The 16,901-nt window shown below is 41.6% G+C and overlaps 2 protein-coding genes across 2 annotated transcripts; both read left to right on the plus strand.

The window, feature by feature from the left end:
- The first annotated feature begins 2,883 nt into the window (after window positions 1-2,883).
- LOC102713326 lies at window positions 2,884-3,842 on the plus strand. Its single transcript, XM_006647464.3, has 2 exons — window positions 2,884-3,197; window positions 3,344-3,842. The coding sequence occupies exons 1-2, from the start codon at window positions 3,070-3,072 to the stop codon at window positions 3,552-3,554; spliced, it is 339 nt and encodes a 112-aa protein (XP_006647527.1). The 5' UTR covers window positions 2,884-3,069; the 3' UTR covers window positions 3,555-3,842.
- Window positions 3,843-11,507: 7,665 nt separating this feature from the next.
- LOC102713599 (ammonium transporter 1 member 3) lies at window positions 11,508-13,056 on the plus strand. Its single transcript, XM_006647465.2, has one exon. It carries the CDS (start codon window positions 11,508-11,510, stop codon window positions 13,005-13,007), a length of 1,500 nt encoding a protein of 499 aa, XP_006647528.2. The 3' UTR covers window positions 13,008-13,056.
- The last annotated feature ends 3,845 nt before the right edge of the window (window positions 13,057-16,901 follow it).

Here is a 16,901-nt window from a genome sequence, read left to right on the forward strand (position 1 = left end):
AAGCCAAAAGGCCTTCTTCGTTATCAGGGTTCGCGTTACCGCGGTTACCGCCGCGGTAACCACGCCATCCGTCGAGGCACGACTTCGGTAAGCCGCGGTAACCGAGTTTAAATTTGAGAAGAATTTAAAAAAAATTGAGGAAATTTAATGAAAAAATATATGTTGTATATGTTGATATATATAGTGTAGTTTTGTTAAAGAAATTAATGAAAAAAATGTATTCCCGGTGTTATTAAAAATCATAAACGAGTATTTCGGGAAACAAAATTAAAAAATAGCCTATTGCAAGTAATATTTTATAGGAAGATGGACAATAATATATTATGTTGAGTCATTATTAATTTACACTAGACACTTGGGTACATAATGTTGAAATACAAATATACAACGATGGATATATGAAAAATATATATAGAGAAAGCATCTTAGTACATACATAATAGTTTTATTTGTAATAATGAGTAGTAGGTACAGTTGTGACGCAGTAATCAAAATAAAGTTTTTGTTACTTGTTATTGGAGTGAATTATTTGGTGAAGGGTGATATGCCGGTGTATGTTTGTATGTTGCAATATCAAGAATTTAGAAAATATCATGTGAAATTTTCTTGTTTTTCCTATAACATGTCCTATTATCATAATATAGTCACAAAATATTTTCCTATTTTTCATGTACTCTTTTAGATTTTTTAAAGCTTTTTTTACATTTGACATCACATCCGCGGTCTTCTCGCGGTAACCGCGGTTTTGGCTAAAAAACCACGCGGTAAGCCGCGGTAACCGCTGTTCTCATATGTTGTTCCAGCAAGTAGTTACCGCGGTTTTCGCGGCTTACCGCGTGGTAACCGCGGCAAACCGTGCGAGTTTAAATTTAAATTTTTTGGATTCAAATTCATTACGGTTTTTACGGTTACCGTGCGGAATCCCCGAGAGCGCGGTACCGCAGTTTTGGCGGCTTGCGCGGTAAGAGGAACCTGTACGTTATTATAACCACTTGTTTTTTTTCTTCTAAAATTCGTTTGATAGGTCTAGATATAGTACTCTGTATGCAGCTAGTGGCAAGTGTGCTTTAGCCTAGACAATGCAAGAAAGGACATTCCTTAGAAAGCATTGTTAGAACTTAGAATATGTAACTGTTCAAAAAGAAAAGGGACAGTCCCTGGTTAACTATTGTTATAACAAAATGTACCGCTTGCAATGATATCAATTTGACCGGTCAAACTTTACGTATTGATATGCTAGCAAACTGTGGGAGTTATTCCATAACATATGGTATCTAGGCTATGCAAGTCTACTGGAAATGCTATGGAGAGATTGTTACACGACATATCTTATTGGGCTAATTGCATAAGTAATATGGCAGGTTTCTATTGCGTCGATGTAATCATCCAAACTCAATAAAAACTTCATTTATATAAAAAAAACTAAATGGTTTGAAGTTAGATATAAGAAAGACCAAAAAAAAAAGATTGAACAGGACAAGACTAGAAGACACGTAGATACTATGCCACATTATTGCTCTTATTGACTGGCCAAGCTTTGACTAATAACATAAAACATTCAAAACATCCAGGAGTACTACATATAATATATATATGGCCCTGTTATACGACTATACGTATGCAACCATAGATTAGTTAAAGGAGTGGCTATTTTGCGCTGCAGCCGTGATCCGTTTTAGTTATACATAAGTCGTATAAAGGGTCTTATGTACAGTAATTCTGAATATCCAATTGCGGCATAGAGGTGGAGTTTTAAAATTCTAAACTAGAATGTTTTAATACTTAAAGAGTAAAAGTCACATATTCGTGAAAATCATGTATTTGATAAAATGATGGAATATTTACCAATATATAAAATGCATTTATGTTTTTATAGCATTCTACATAATGGTACCTTTTCAGGATTATCTTTTATGCGCTATCTCAATTCTAACTATGGTTTCATGGTCTACGGTTACTTAAAAAATGACACAGATATAGGATGGTCCAAAAAGAGAAGCATTGCAACACTTCAAGGAATTGATCGAGCAATTAACATGAAACAATGAAAAATAAAATGTTTGGGCGTTGTCTACTATGTTACATTGTAATTAAACAATATCTTTTAAACATGACACAAGTGATATATTTATTATTTTTATTTAATTTGCTCAATTCAATATACGTTTAACATGCCTTGCACATGCATGCGCAACGCGCTAATCTCTACTTTCTGTAATGACGTTAATTTTATTATCTCTTCTCTCATAAAGCCACATCATTTCAATTGTTTTTATCCTTACGATGCGATGATACATCAAGGATGTAAATTAAGACATATCATCTCAATTGTTTTTAGCCTTATGATGAGACATCAAAGGTATAAATTAAGTCACATCATCTCAATTATTTCTAGCCTTAGGATGATACATTAAGGGTGTAAATTGCATCTATTCACATCACCTTTGTTGTTTTTAGCCTTTGGATGATTCATCAAGAGTGTAAATTGTATTTCTTCCCCAAAAGACACACCATACAACTCAACCATTTATAACATATGAATAATTGATAAAGACACAAAACACATAAACACATGAAAAAATATATAGTAGATAAGAAATTTTTTTAGAATTCATATCTGCTGTATTATCACACAGTTCTCCTGTAGCAATGCGCGGTTATCTATCTAGCAGTAAGAAAGAGAGAGAGAGAGCGCGCTCTTTTGGACTTAAAGGGGAGAATGAAATTCACTTGTTTCCATGCAGGAAAAAAAAATCTGCAATATTGACCTGTCCCAAACAAATGATATACACATGCTGAACAACAACAATATAATATTGCACAAGCCTTTTATAAACATGAAGAGGAAGAGATTCCTCCATCCTAGCCTTTGGTTTGATACAGGAAAGCCACCAGTCCAACTGCCCTCTCTTGGAGCCTTCACCTCTATGCTAGATTGCTAGAAGAAGACCTCATCCCACATCAACCCCCTCCCGAACTGACACAACCCCCCTTAACTCATCTCTCCTACTCCTGACTGCAAGCTACCACACACTGCTGCTCGCCGAGAGAGAGAGAGAGAGAGAGTCCATGGCCTCGACCTCGAACCCGGACAGCATGGACACCGACCCTCCCGGCGCCGCCGCTCTGTCCATCTCCGTGGAACACAGCCCGCCGGAGTCGCGCCTGCTCCAGCTCGGCGTCAAGTCCTGGCCCAAGTGAGTCGCTCACTCGCTCGTCGGCACTGCCGGTGCCGGAAACGATCGCCGTGCTAGCTCTCCTCCTTCTTGGTTTTTCGTTTCATGGCGGGCATGGCGTCGTCTCTGTGTCTAATTAAGCGAGGGCGCGTGCGTGCGTGCGGCAGGTGGGGTTGCCCGACGGGGAAGTTCCCGGTGAAGTTCGACGCGCGGGAGACGTGCTACCTGCTCAAGGGGAAGGTGAGGGCGCACATCAAGGGGTCGTCGGAGTGCGTGGAGTTCGGCGCCGGCGACCTCGTCGTCTTCCCCAAGGGGCTGAGCTGCACCTGGGACGTCGTCGCCGCCGTCGACAAGTACTACAAGTTCGATTCGTCCTGACGCGCCTCCCACCCCACCCCTCTCGCCCAATTCGGTGACTAATTCGCTCTCGCTCGCTCGCTTTCTGATTACTTCGGTGACTGTGCTTAGCCTCATTTCTGTAGCTAATTTGCCTAGATAATTAATTAAGCCCGTGCCTAATTTCTTCTCTGCGTGTGTAAAAAAAAATGGTGTGTGAGGTGGAAGGAGGGAGGGGGACATCTAGCCCCTGAGTAGGCTAGTGGTTATTCAGGAGCCCCAAAAACCGGTCAATGCAGGGGCTGTTCAAAGTATTCATGTTTATTCCTCCAAGTGCAATCCACTTTGAATGCTCTCTTTGACCGCCACCACTAGACCCCATTGTCTTTTGTTTTTAATTTGTAGGCGTATTTGATTTCCCTTTTTCTTCGGGTAAGGCAGTGGAATTCCTTTTGTTTTGCTTTCTGAATGTTTTTAAAATAAATTTTAAAATGCAAACCAACCAATTTTTAGTCCTAAAGCTGTGCAGGGACACGACAATGCAACTCCAAATCGTAATGTATTTCATCAATAAATACGTGGAGTGGTTAAATGATATATTTACGAGTGAAAAATAATCTATGAATAAAAATTTATATACTTATTTTTAGCGACCTAAAAGATAATAATAGAAAATAAACTTCGACGAAATCTTTAAAATCAACTCAAAATTTAAGATTCAAAATTTAAATTTTTCCTTTTAAATATAAGTAAAAGCGAAAAGATAGATGTGATTATAGCACATCACGGACATGTTAAGCTATGCAGCGATGCGGTCTGACCAGCATATTTTTAAAAATAATAAAAACTATTTCCGCACATTATAATATCACTGACGCATATATTTTCAATGTAGTTTGGCTGTCATTCGTTGTATTATGCACCAGTGCATACAATATTATATTTTTGGGAGTAAAAATATCATTGTATGTTTTCTCTGGTGCTATCTAAAAATTGGTGAGGTTCCAATTAAAAGGAATCAAAAGCGTTTAAAAACATTTTTTTTTGCTATATCATGGAAGACATCATGTACACGTTGCTGGGCTTAAAATTTCAGGAGCTAATGCCAAATTCCTGTCCCTACTAAATTTCTCTCAAAAGCACAGTTATGTGAACGTGTATTTGAGAACCAACATCTAAAACTTAAAAATACCACTCTCTCCTAACATAAGATCATCTTTTCTTGTCTTATTTATCTAAAAATTAAGTTAATCTTTAAGTAATTTTTGCATTTGAGTTTATGAAATTAAGAACAGATACATTGGAACTAGATAAATATATGACAATCGTAAAAAGATTTGCTAAAATAAAAGGTATTCTAGCAATTTTTTATTAATATATATTAGATAATTCAAAAAAAAATTACTTGGGTATGGATGCATTAATTGCCACGGTGGATAAATTAGAAGTAAGGTACATGTACCAGTGGCGATATTTTTTTTGGAGTTGGTACATTGCACGAAGATCAGTAAGTGGTACGCGTGGATCTGACTATTTATTTGCAAACAAAATTATGAGACGGCGATACATGAAAAATGTGGGGATTGATTTGCCTGTCAGTCGCTGTCCATGGCGTCTCTGCTCGCATCGATCGCAACACCATTTACTAGCCACACAATCAGGTTCATTAGGCAAGAGAGGATAATGGGCACAATGGAACAAAAGAGAATATACCGAATCCTTGGATGGTAGCAGCAGCTGCTACTTGGTGTTCGCTTTTCAGCTGGTGGCTCGAGCACGAAGGTGATGGATGGTTCGTTGGTCGCATGGTCCATGGCTCACTCGGTCGGCGACTCTAGCAGTAGCAGCTGTGTGTGTGTGCGCCACTGTGTGGCAGTGGTGGTTTCTGAACTTGTGATCAGCCATGGCCGGCCGGCCGTCCGTCCGTCTTGCTGCCCTAGAAGCAGGTGGTCCGGCCTATTATTCACTTAGAGAGGTGCTATAAGTGAGCTATAAACATATTTTAAAAAGATAAGATGAAAGAGAAGAGAGTTGGACTACTAATTTATAACCATCTACACATGAACTCCAAGACATATTGTGTATGACATGTGGGGCAATGTATTGATATTTTATAGCTAACTATTGTATGTATTAGCTATTAAATTGACTATAGTTAAATTGAAACTATTAGTTAGTTATACTATTGAACTTGCTCTTTAAGCCACCGAAAGTGCGGTTGTTGCAGCATGTGAGCGACTGAAGTTGCTTGCTTTGCTTTGACTCGTCCTGTGGCTGTTCATGCCCGGTGCATTCACTCACATTCAGTGATGCCTTTTGACTGACCGGCCTGGCCTGACCTGAGCGAGTGAGTACCTTGCACATTTGACAAAACCGATGGGCCTGCTCGTCGATCGATCCCTGGCAGGAGGAGGATCACTGGATCAGCACGAGATTTTTACTGAATTTTCTGTGAGTCTTGGCTGGCACTACCGGCATGTTGTGTGGACATGGTTGCGAGCTGCTGCTGCGGCTGATGATGAGCACGAATGGGCGTGGCTGTTCATCGACCCTCTCCGTTCTCAGCGCCCTCGTACGTGCTGCTAGTTTCTGTGGCACCCGCAGACTTTGCATTACTGTTTCTTCACGGTTTGCAGGTGTTACTGTTTCTTCGCAGCACACTCTGCCTGTCGGCTGTCGCCTCTCCCGGCTTCAACTTGAATACGCTGATGTACTCTTGGCGTCGCCTCGCCTGCCTCTGCCTGAGCCATGTGTGGAGTTGGTCGCCATGGCTGATTAAGGCTGTCTTTGCTTTGATGCACTGGGTTGCCATGTCTAGCCCAATTAAGCTGCTCTTTCGTACTTTGTCTACTACTAGTAGCCAGCTGTTTTTGTTCAGCGTGTCACGGTTATAGTTTCTTGTCAAAAGTTTTTTTAACCGGTTAGGTTATCTTGCTCTCCACTCATCAGCTACCGGATCTTGACCGGAACGCCTTGGATGATGCAACCGTGCGGCCAATTAACCGGCTGCTCCAACCGTGCGCTGAGATGGCCCCAGTCGCGTTCGCGTTTTGCGGCTTCGCGTCATCGCCAACGCGAGCAGGCTGCGTTGCCGTCACCCGTCAGCGGCTGGTTGGTTACTTGGTTGTCGTCGACGAGTTGCTCTGTTCCTCTCACGCGCGCGCGGCAAATGCAGGCTCGCGTTCTAGAGATCAGACTTGCCATCAGGGTTCGCGTTACCGCATCCTCCGCCGTCTCGGCTTCGGTAAACCACGGTAACCGAGTTTAAATTTAAGAAGAATTTAAAAAATTTAAGAAAATTTAATGAAAAAAATATATGTTAATATATAGTGTAGTTTTGTCAAAGAAATTAATGAAAAAAAATATTCCTGGTGTAATTAAAAATCATAAACGAGTATTTCGAAAAACAAAATTAAAAAATAGCCTATTGCAAGTAATATTTTATAGGAAGATGGTCAAAAATATATTGTGTTGAGTCATTATTAATTTACACTAGACACTTGGGTATATAATGTTAAAATACAAATATACAACGATGGATATATGAAAAATATATATAGAGAAAAATTATACGTGCATCTTAGTACATACATAATAGTTTTATTTGTAATAATAAGTAGTAGGTATAGTTGTGACGCAGTAATCAAAATGAAGTTGTCGTTACTTGTTATTGGAGTGAATTACTTGGTGAAGGGTGATTTGCCGGTGTATGTTGCAATATCAAGAATTTAGAAATTGTCATGTGAAATTTTCTTGTTTTTCCTATAACATGTCCTATTATCATAAATATAGTCACAAAATATTTTCCTATTTTTCATGTATTTTTTTAGATTTTTTAAAGCTTTTTTTTGTATTTGACATTACATCCGCAGTCTTCTCGCGGTAACCGCGGTTTTGGCTACAAAAACCGCACAGTAAGTCGCGGTAACCGCTGTTCTCATGTGTTGTTCCAGCAAGTAGTTACCGCGGTTTTTGCGGCTTACCGCGCGAGTTTAAATTCAAATTTTTTGGATTCAAATTCATCACGGTTTTTACGGTTACCGTGCGGGATCCGCGGGAGCGCGGTACCGCGGTTTTGGCGGCTTGCGTGATAAGGGGAACCCTGCTTGCCATTGCCATCCCATCTGCCCATTATTATTTTTTTTACACAAAAACTCTGCAGAGCAAAGGCCCAGTTGTGAGCAAGGCCCAACAGAACTGAGTTTAATGGGGCCTGAAAAATGGGCCTCCGTCAATTACGGGCCTGAAAAATGGGCCTCCGTCAATTACAATTTACAGGCCGTGAAAAAAATTCAGAAAAAAAGCATCACAACTCTCCCTTAAGAAAAAAGTTCAGGAGTGGGCAACAATAGCCAGGCAAAAATTGAAGTTTAACGTAGAGATGCCCCCAAAATCAACTGCGGCAGAAGGCCAATACCGCGACTAGCATACCTCACAATACTTAACGAGCAGTACAATTGCTGTACATTGATGTATCAACAAGTCAATAGCAGCATTTGAGTAAGAAGGAAAAAAAAATGCTTTTACGGTTGCGTTTATTGACATTTGATCCCTGGAGGCGATAATACTAGCTCCTCTCGTTATCCGTGAAAACTATTTGTCGTCGAGACATCAACGTCTGGCTGAGCACAGCCGGGTCGGCAATTTGCTAATAATAAACGCTTTGTTTCCGTCCAATGGCGAATCGTTTACTAGAGATCCGTCCATTCTCTGAACTTCTGAAGGTCAACCATCTGAGATGCATACAGGTGAGTAGCAGGCTCGACGCAATCACACAAGTACAAAACAATAGTTTTTTTTTAAGCGCATCAGCATGATCTACCCTCCAGTGTAAAAATTCGATACGCAGCATGCGTCCCTATCTATCCACCACATCTTATCCGTTTCCTGTCAGAGTTTTGACATGGAAGTTCTGCATCGTCTGCATTCTTCAGTACTAAGAAATTGCAGACGGCTAAGCTTAAGAAGCAAGAATACACGGACACCAAATGCTTGAGGGTATGTAGCACACTGCACCTTGCGTTCATTGTCTGCCCGCAGGACCTAATTGAGACAATCGACATAGAATTTAGGTGAGTTGAAACAATACAGAGAGTTTCAGTGAAAATATCTCAGGTTAATGTAGCCATCTAGTCATCTAGACAGAATGGAGCTATCAGAGTATCAGTTTGGGAAGCTCTCAAGCAGTTGTACTTAATAAGCCGGTTGAGCATGAGCTGCCTGCTAATTACATGGTTTCAATCTAACACGGGTTGCTACTGCCAGTAATTTCAATAATCGACAAAATCTTAGCAGGCTGGATGCTGCTCTCCTTTAGGGGGAGACTGACAGTGATAAATATTGTACTCTCGGCTATCTCGATATACTACATGTCATGATATCTATGGCCAGATAAATAAATGCAAGCAATAGATAAATTGAGAAGGGCATTTGTTTGGAAATGTGAAAAAACAATTAAAGGAGGGCAATGTCTTGTAGCATGGCAAACAGTTATAATGTCAAAGCAACAAGGGGGCTTAGGAAACGAAGATCCCAAGGCACACAACATAGCACTACTGCTGAAATCCGAAAACATACTAGCAGAAATAAAACAGCCAACAGGCAACTGGTTCAAAGGAAGATACATGCAGGGCATTATACCTTTAGAACCAAGAATGAACAACACCCCGATTTGGAAACTAATCAAATCCAACATCGCCCAATTGATCCAGGTCACAAAAACTAAATTGGAAAATGGCAGCACAACTCTTTTCTGGAAAGATAATTGGACTACATCCCGTTTTATAACCACTTCCCCAACACTGTTCGTATTTGCTCTAGACAAAGACTGCGAGGAAAGTTTTTCTATACCTTCAAGTTTTAGGTTTAAGCTTCTTGCTTCTTTCTTTCTTTCTTTCTTTTATTATACAGCCTCCGCAATTGTAAATTCACCTCTACTCCCCCTCCCTCCTTTTCTCCCTGTAACACTCATTTCAATCAATGAAATGGCTACAAGGTAGAGTCACCTCAAAATCTAACACGGGTTCTTCAGCGAGGGTTAATCAGAATATCTGCCGAGACAGAAGCCGCCGGTATGGTCTGGGAGCAAATGGGTTTATCTGTTTTATGTCAATCCCCTCATCTACTATTTAATTACGAATGGCGCACATCATATGCCTTGGCGATCGATGAGTTTTTGTCGCCATGTTCTGCTAAGTACGACCTACCCGCTGCTGGATTTACATGCCTGTCTGAAGAACTTAAACAGTTCACCAAAAGTCAAATGATATTACGAAGATAAGTATATGGTTTTATTCAACTTCATGACACGACCATTTTTCGTGTAGTCGGACGTGACGATAAGCAACTACCTCGTGTAAGGATGCGAGGAGATACCTGAAACCGGAATGCTCTTGAAGTTGACAAAATGCATGCGATTCTTCAGACGATATAAGAACAAGAACATTACTGAATCTTCCTTTTAAAAAAAACATCGAATGCATAAAAGAATCTTAGCTGTGATGGCAACAATACGACTTTCTGATAATGACGTTGGATCTTAGTTGAATCTGGCATCTTGCGTATGCGACCTTGCTTGGATCTGTCGGATACTCCCAACCCAGCATAAATTATGCTTGTCTGAAACTTTCTGAGCAAAGCTGGAGCTCAGGCAAGGTGAGTCGCTCATCATCAAAAGACAAAACAATACTTAAGTAAAAATAAACTAATACTATAACTCTCGCAAAACCACTATTCACCTATTGTGATAATTTTAACAGTGTTCTATAATGATCCAAGACCAGTAGCCGGAGATAACAAATTTAACCACCGATGGTAATTTTTAAAACAAACTGAATTGCCTGTCTTTCTCAATGAACTTTATTTATGGATGAACCAACCGATACACAAAACTCAGTAAATTAAGTTTGGTTGAAGACTTGCTTGGTGAAATTTTGAAAAACAGAATTGCGGCTTACCTTTATTAATTCACCCCTAGGGGGTTCTTTTTGGCTAAGGAAAAAGTCAAACAGTATATTTGCAAACAAAAATAATTTATAAAAAAACTTTTATATATGTGTTCCTAATGATCTAAAATGGTGAAAGATAAAGTAGGATAAAGAAATATCAAAACTTACTTCACATTTAAGGTTGAAATTTTAAATTTTGGCTTATGAACATAAGTGTAAGTGAAAAGATGAGGCTGCTAATATATTTTCTCACCATAGTTTTTAGGTGAAGAGATTGGTTTCTACAACTAAAAGGAGAAATTTTATGCTTCTTAATAAAGTAACTAGATGTATTAGATTTCAACTGTAAAATTTTGATACATTTGAGAGATTTGTTCCGGTTCAACAAAAAGTATCTTGAGGTACCGGTACCTTAAGTACCTTGAGGTAATAAATCATTTCTCACCATTGGATCTAGCTGAGTAGGATGTGCGCCGTTAGATCCAACGATCAAAAACGATTTGGTACCGCGAGGTACCGGTACCTCGAAATACTTTTTGTTACCTTTTGTTGTACTATAAAATTGCTCTACCTTTAAATAACTAAATAACTAGTATAACTAGAGATATGAGTTTTTACGTTATAAAATATGTTACGGATGGTAAAAAATCGAGTAACAAAATAAATATGTGTGCCCAGTTGGCATCACTTGTTTTTACATGGTACTGAGTTTTACGTTATAAAATGTGTGCATAGTTGGCATCACTTAAAAAAAACTATTTTCAGATAATATATCAGATGTTAAAGTTAGAACAAATCGAAAACAGTATGGATGCACACCTCGGTTTTGCGTTTCCCGCTGTCTGTGATCGCAAAATATCTAATTAAAAACAAGCATCAACCATTGATTCCAATTTATTCCCCTATAAATAGTCCGCCATCTCCATTCTGTCGTCTACTTCAAAGAATCACACGCCAAACCTCCATTAGTTAGTTCCTAAACCCTAGCAAGAAAGCAACACAGCCTCTTGCCACACGCGCACACTAAGCTAGCGACAACACTGACACCATGGCGACGTGCTTGGAGAGCCTTGGGCCGCTGCTCGGCGGCGCGGCGAACTCCACCGACGCCGCCAACTACATCTGCAACAAGTTCACGGACACCGCCTCCGCGGTGGACGCGACGTACCTGCTCTTCTCGGCCTACCTCGTCTTCGCCATGCAGCTCGGGTTCGCCATGCTCTGCGCGGGATCCGTCCGCGCCAAGAACTCCATGAACATCATGCTCACCAACGTGCTCGACGCCGCGGCCGGCGCGCTCTTCTACTACCTCTTCGGCTTCGCCTTCGCGTTCGGGACGCCGTCGAACGGCTTCATCGGGAAGCAGTTCTTCGGGCTGAAGCACATGCCGGAGACCGGGTACGACTACGACTTCTTCCTCTTCCAGTGGGCCTTCGCCATCGCCGCCGCCGGCATCACGTCCGGCTCCATCGCCGAGCGGACGCGCTTCAGCGCGTACCTCATCTACTCCGCCTTCCTCACCGGGTTCGTGTACCCGGTGGTGTCGCACTGGTTCTGGTCAACCGACGGGTGGGCTTCGGCCAGCCGGCTGACGGGTCCGTTGCTGTTTGAGTCGGGCGTCATCGACTTCGCCGGCTCCGGCGTCGTCCATGTGGTCGGTGGCGTTGCTGGCCTGTGGGGTGCCTTCATCGAGGGTCCCCGCATCGGGCGGTTCGACGCCACCGGCCGCACGGTGGCGATGAAAGGGCACAGCGCCTCCCTGGTTGTGCTCGGCACCTTCCTGCTGTGGTTCGGGTGGTTCGGCTTCAACCCGGGGTCTTTCACCACCATCTCCAAGATATTCGGCGATTCGGGGACGATCGACGGGCAGTGGTCGGCGGTGGGGCGCACCGCCGTGACGACGTCGATAGCCGGCAGCGTCGCCGCCCTGACGACGCTCTACGGCAAGAGATGGCTGACGGGCCACTGGAACGTGACCGACGTCTGCAACGGGCTCCTCGGCGGCTTCGCGGCGATCACCGCGGGCTGCTCCGTCGTCGACCCGTGGGCGTCGGTGATCTGCGGGTTCGTGTCGGCGTGGGTCCTCATCGGCTGCAACAAGCTGGCGGTGATGCTCAAGTTCGACGACCCGCTGGAGGCGACGCAGCTGCACGGCGGGTGCGGCGCGTGGGGGGTCATCTTCACCGCGCTGTTCGCGCGCAAGGAGTACGTCGAGCAGATCTACGGGCAGCCGGGCAAGAAGCGGCCGTACGGGCTGTTCATGGGCGGCGGCGGGCGGCTGCTCGCGGCGCACATCGTGCAGATCCTGGTGATCGTCGGGTGGGTCAGCGCCACCATGGGCACGCTCTTCTACGTGCTGCACAGGCTCGGCCTGCTCCGCGTCTCGGCCGCGCAGGAGATGGACGGCATGGACCCGACGAGCCACGGCGGGTTCGGCTACGTGGACGAGGACGAAGGCGAGCGCCGCGTCACGCCCAAGTCGGCGTCGGCGGCCGTGGAGCCCAGAAAGTCGCCGGAGCAAGCCGCGGCAGCAGGCCAGTTGGTGTAGGGAGTGGTACGTGTCAGCTTGCGCTAGTGAATTTGTGAAGTGTGCATATATAGGCTGAGGCGGTTGTGTCTTGCGTGTGTGCGTGTGTTGCCCTTGGTTCATGGTGGTTGTGTTTTTCTTTTGATTTTTTTTTTTGGTTTCCTTTCTTCTCTGCATGCACATCTAAATTTGCGTCTGTTTGGATTTCCGTGGCTTTCAATCTTTACATGTTTAGATATCTCCTTTTGTATCAGTAAGGTTATGTTGCTAACGTGGAGCTCGGCACGGGCTATGTGGAAGCATTGCTGCAAGATGGTCCAACTATCTTCCATTGTCCATGTCATTGCAGAAATTACTCATCGTATTTTAACAGTTTGATATGGTTAAGTTTTCTTTATATATTTGACCATTCAATTTCTTTAAAATATTTACATAGACATTTATGATTAAAATTACTATTAAATTTATTTCAATTATAACAAATATTTTTGTATACTTACACGGAAATTTTAGTAAAATGAATGGTTAAACTTGTATTAAAAAATTAAGACGTAATTTATTAAAATTAATATAGATGGAGTAAAAGTTTTTAAAAGTTACTACAGCGCTGACGTAACACAGTAGATGCCAATTCAAACCTGAGCAGCTGGGCAGAGCTCGATAAATTGCCACCTGAAGCCCGCCGGTGCCCTCTCAAACCCAAAAATTCTCATGGGTGATGTTTGGTTTATTCGAAAAAAACTAAATAATATATTTGTAAATAAAAAAATTGTATATACGTGTTCCTCACGATCTAAATGGCAAGAATATAAAATAAACTACGATAAAAAAATCTCTAAATCTAAATTTAAGGTTAAATATATTTTTTTTTAGTTTATAAGCATAAACAAAAGTCAAAAAAATATGGCCTAGCCAAGGCCATTATGAAGAACTACAAGCTATTACTAGCTCGTGTCAACATACTTTTGAGTATCGATAGATATCTTTGTAAAAACTAAATATAACTTTCATCTATGAAATCTTTGTGTGCTGAATTTTCATGATGAGGATAAGCTATCAAATGTAAGTTACTCGCTTTGTTCCAATAGAAGTGAAAAAACAAATTAATGTGGGCTTAACTCAACTGGTTAGGTTCATTGTACTGGAACTTGTCCAGATAGGTTTAAGTAATAGATTTGACATAGGTGCTTATATTTACGTCTAACTATTCTTTTAATCGTAGACGGGGTATGTCCATCAAAATATGTCTTTAGAATTGCTCCCAACCTTCAAACTTCATAGGAAGAGTGCAGGGATAGGTAAATCTCAAGATATGACTAGGTGATCATGGGGATAGAGTGTTTATGTGTGTTTAGAGGTGCTCATAGAGTAGACTAGATATGATAAGGTGTTCATAGTGCGCTCATAGGAAGAGTGCCTGTGTATCATAGTCTTTAGATGTGCTAATAGGCACAAGTTTTTAGATGTGCTCTAACCCAATGTTATCTTGTAGAATTGCTCCAAACCTTTAGATATATTCATGGTGATATGGTGTGTGTACATGTTTATAAGGTCGAGTATGCGGGAGTTATAAGTACCTCTATTTAGCTAAAATAAAAGTACCTTTATTGCATTGCATAGGACTAGAACAGTGTGCCGCCAAAAAAAATGGTGTCATGTGCAATGCAAGATAGAGTTTCGCAAAGATTATCGTCCTAGCTTTCAGATTTTTTATGTTTACCATTCAAAATGATCCAGTAGTATTTGCTAAGGTACTATACTGTACTAGGCCCTCTGTGTATAAGCTGACTTTTGTCGAAAAGCATAAACCTAAATAAACAAACATGTTTTTTCAATAGATTTTTATAAAGTCATAAGTCACTTTTCCACCAATAAGCCAAAAGCGATGTTGAACTATTTTCTTCTGGCTTATTTGGAATAGAGGTAGCACCTCACTATTAATTTTGAAGCTTTAAAATCACCAACTTATAAACCACATAAGCTGAAAAATCGACATAAAAACTTAAGCAAGTAAACCTAAGTGCAAACAAAAGATAAGCACTAATAAATTGTAACCGTATCGTTGCGGTTAATTAACTGGGCCAAAATCTAAACTCCGGAGCCTCTCAGAAGGCTCACCCTGCCCCCAAGTACCACTCATGAAAGACTCTCTATGTGGAAAATGTCTATTATATATACTTCAACTATAGGTTGAGTTTCAATCATATCCCTCGACCACAAAATCAGGTAAAGAGTGTTCCAAAACTAGTGTAAATTAGATTGGTTTTTGAATGATGTGACATCCTAGTTAACAAGAGAAAAAACACATTAGCCTAATATGGAACCCACATGTATGTGGATGCTTCTTCTCTTTGTTATCTTCCCAGACTCAACATTGACAAGGGAAGAGGCATGGTGCTGGAGACTCCACCTCCCAAGGCAAGCGAGTGCTCAGTAGCGAGGTTTGACACCCGACTCAATAGGGTCCAAGATGTACGGCGGTAGCGGTAGCAACACTTGTAGTCACTACCGGCGGTAGTACCTGTAGTTGTGGATCCTTGTGGCAATTCAAAGACTACATTACCACTAAGCCTGCTAATGGGCTATAATCCACTTCAAATCCACTCCAATTCAGCTCTTTACTAATTAATCTACCAAACCAACTCGTACCAATTATTCTTCATTAGGATTCAATCCAAACCAATTCAATTTTGATTTTAGTCCAACCCGCACCAATCCATTTGGTTAAAATAGATCCAATCTACTCTTGCATAATGGATGCACCCATTTGGAATGTATAAACTTGGATCTAAAATTATAAAATCCGCGTTCACACTATAAAAATTTATCAAATTTGACTAAAATTTGGTGGGATGATTTATTATGTATAAAAATAATTTTGTGCAAATTTGGTTCAATTTCTACATGTGGGTACTACATATGCTTATTCTCTTATCCATTATCTACCTAATTAAAGGATTCATTTGCCCTCCACGGGTTAAATCCATTTAGAAAGTAGAATCAGCTGACCAAATCCAGTCCATACCAATTCATTTGTCTATATAACACAATTCAATCTAAACCATTTGAAGTAACAATCCATTTGTACCTAACCAAAGACAATCCAAATTAAAACAAACCCATTTAATCCATTTTCATCTAACCCATTAACAAGCCTAATCATCACCGTTGTCAAGCCAAAGGAGAAGGGGATCTAGCCTCCTTTTCGTTTTCTCTGCCTTGGTTCATCGATAGTAGTGGAGTGGAAAGGGATTAGGATGTCAGAGCTCAACGCCAGCCCAAGTCCCTGATGGCAGCAAACGAGGATGGAGATGGGAACACTTGACCCCCAAACTTGCACACCCACTTTCATGCATAAAGGGAGCACGAGCTCGATCTCGCCCACCTGCTCACGTGCACGTACAAAAAGATGAGGCATTGGCTGGTGAGCCTTGTGCGAGGTTGAGCTTGCCCACCCATTCGTGTGCTCGATGTTGGGGCTGCCACATAGTTAGGCACCAATGTAACTCACGGGATTGCCCGGATCAGACAGTCGCGGTCGTGACGAGGAGAGGCATGAGATAGCGACATAGAAGCGGAGGTGAGGCAGCCAAGCGATCTAGTGAATATTTTTCTCTCTATCATCTGCAGCCATGGAAGTGGCGGTGTTGCATGAAACAACAAAACCTAACCTGTTTGTGCCAAGGTGCGCCTTCCCACAGGCCACAACCGCAACAACCAAAAATCCTCGCTAGCCTCCACAACAAATCTTCTTGCTTCGCATGCTTCCTACTCAACCTACCGTTAATGCCAAAATTTAATAAGATTCTTTAGTGGATTCAGTCAAAAAAGAAGCCAACTGATATATGAAAAAGCCAAATTCAACAAGGAATTGAGAAGATCATGGCAAGACAATTTTATCATTTCTTAAAATAT

Source organism: Oryza brachyantha, chromosome 2, assembly GCF_000231095.2.
Source record: "Oryza brachyantha chromosome 2, ObraRS2, whole genome shotgun sequence".
NCBI classification, from domain to species: Eukaryota; Viridiplantae; Streptophyta; class Magnoliopsida; order Poales; family Poaceae; genus Oryza; species Oryza brachyantha.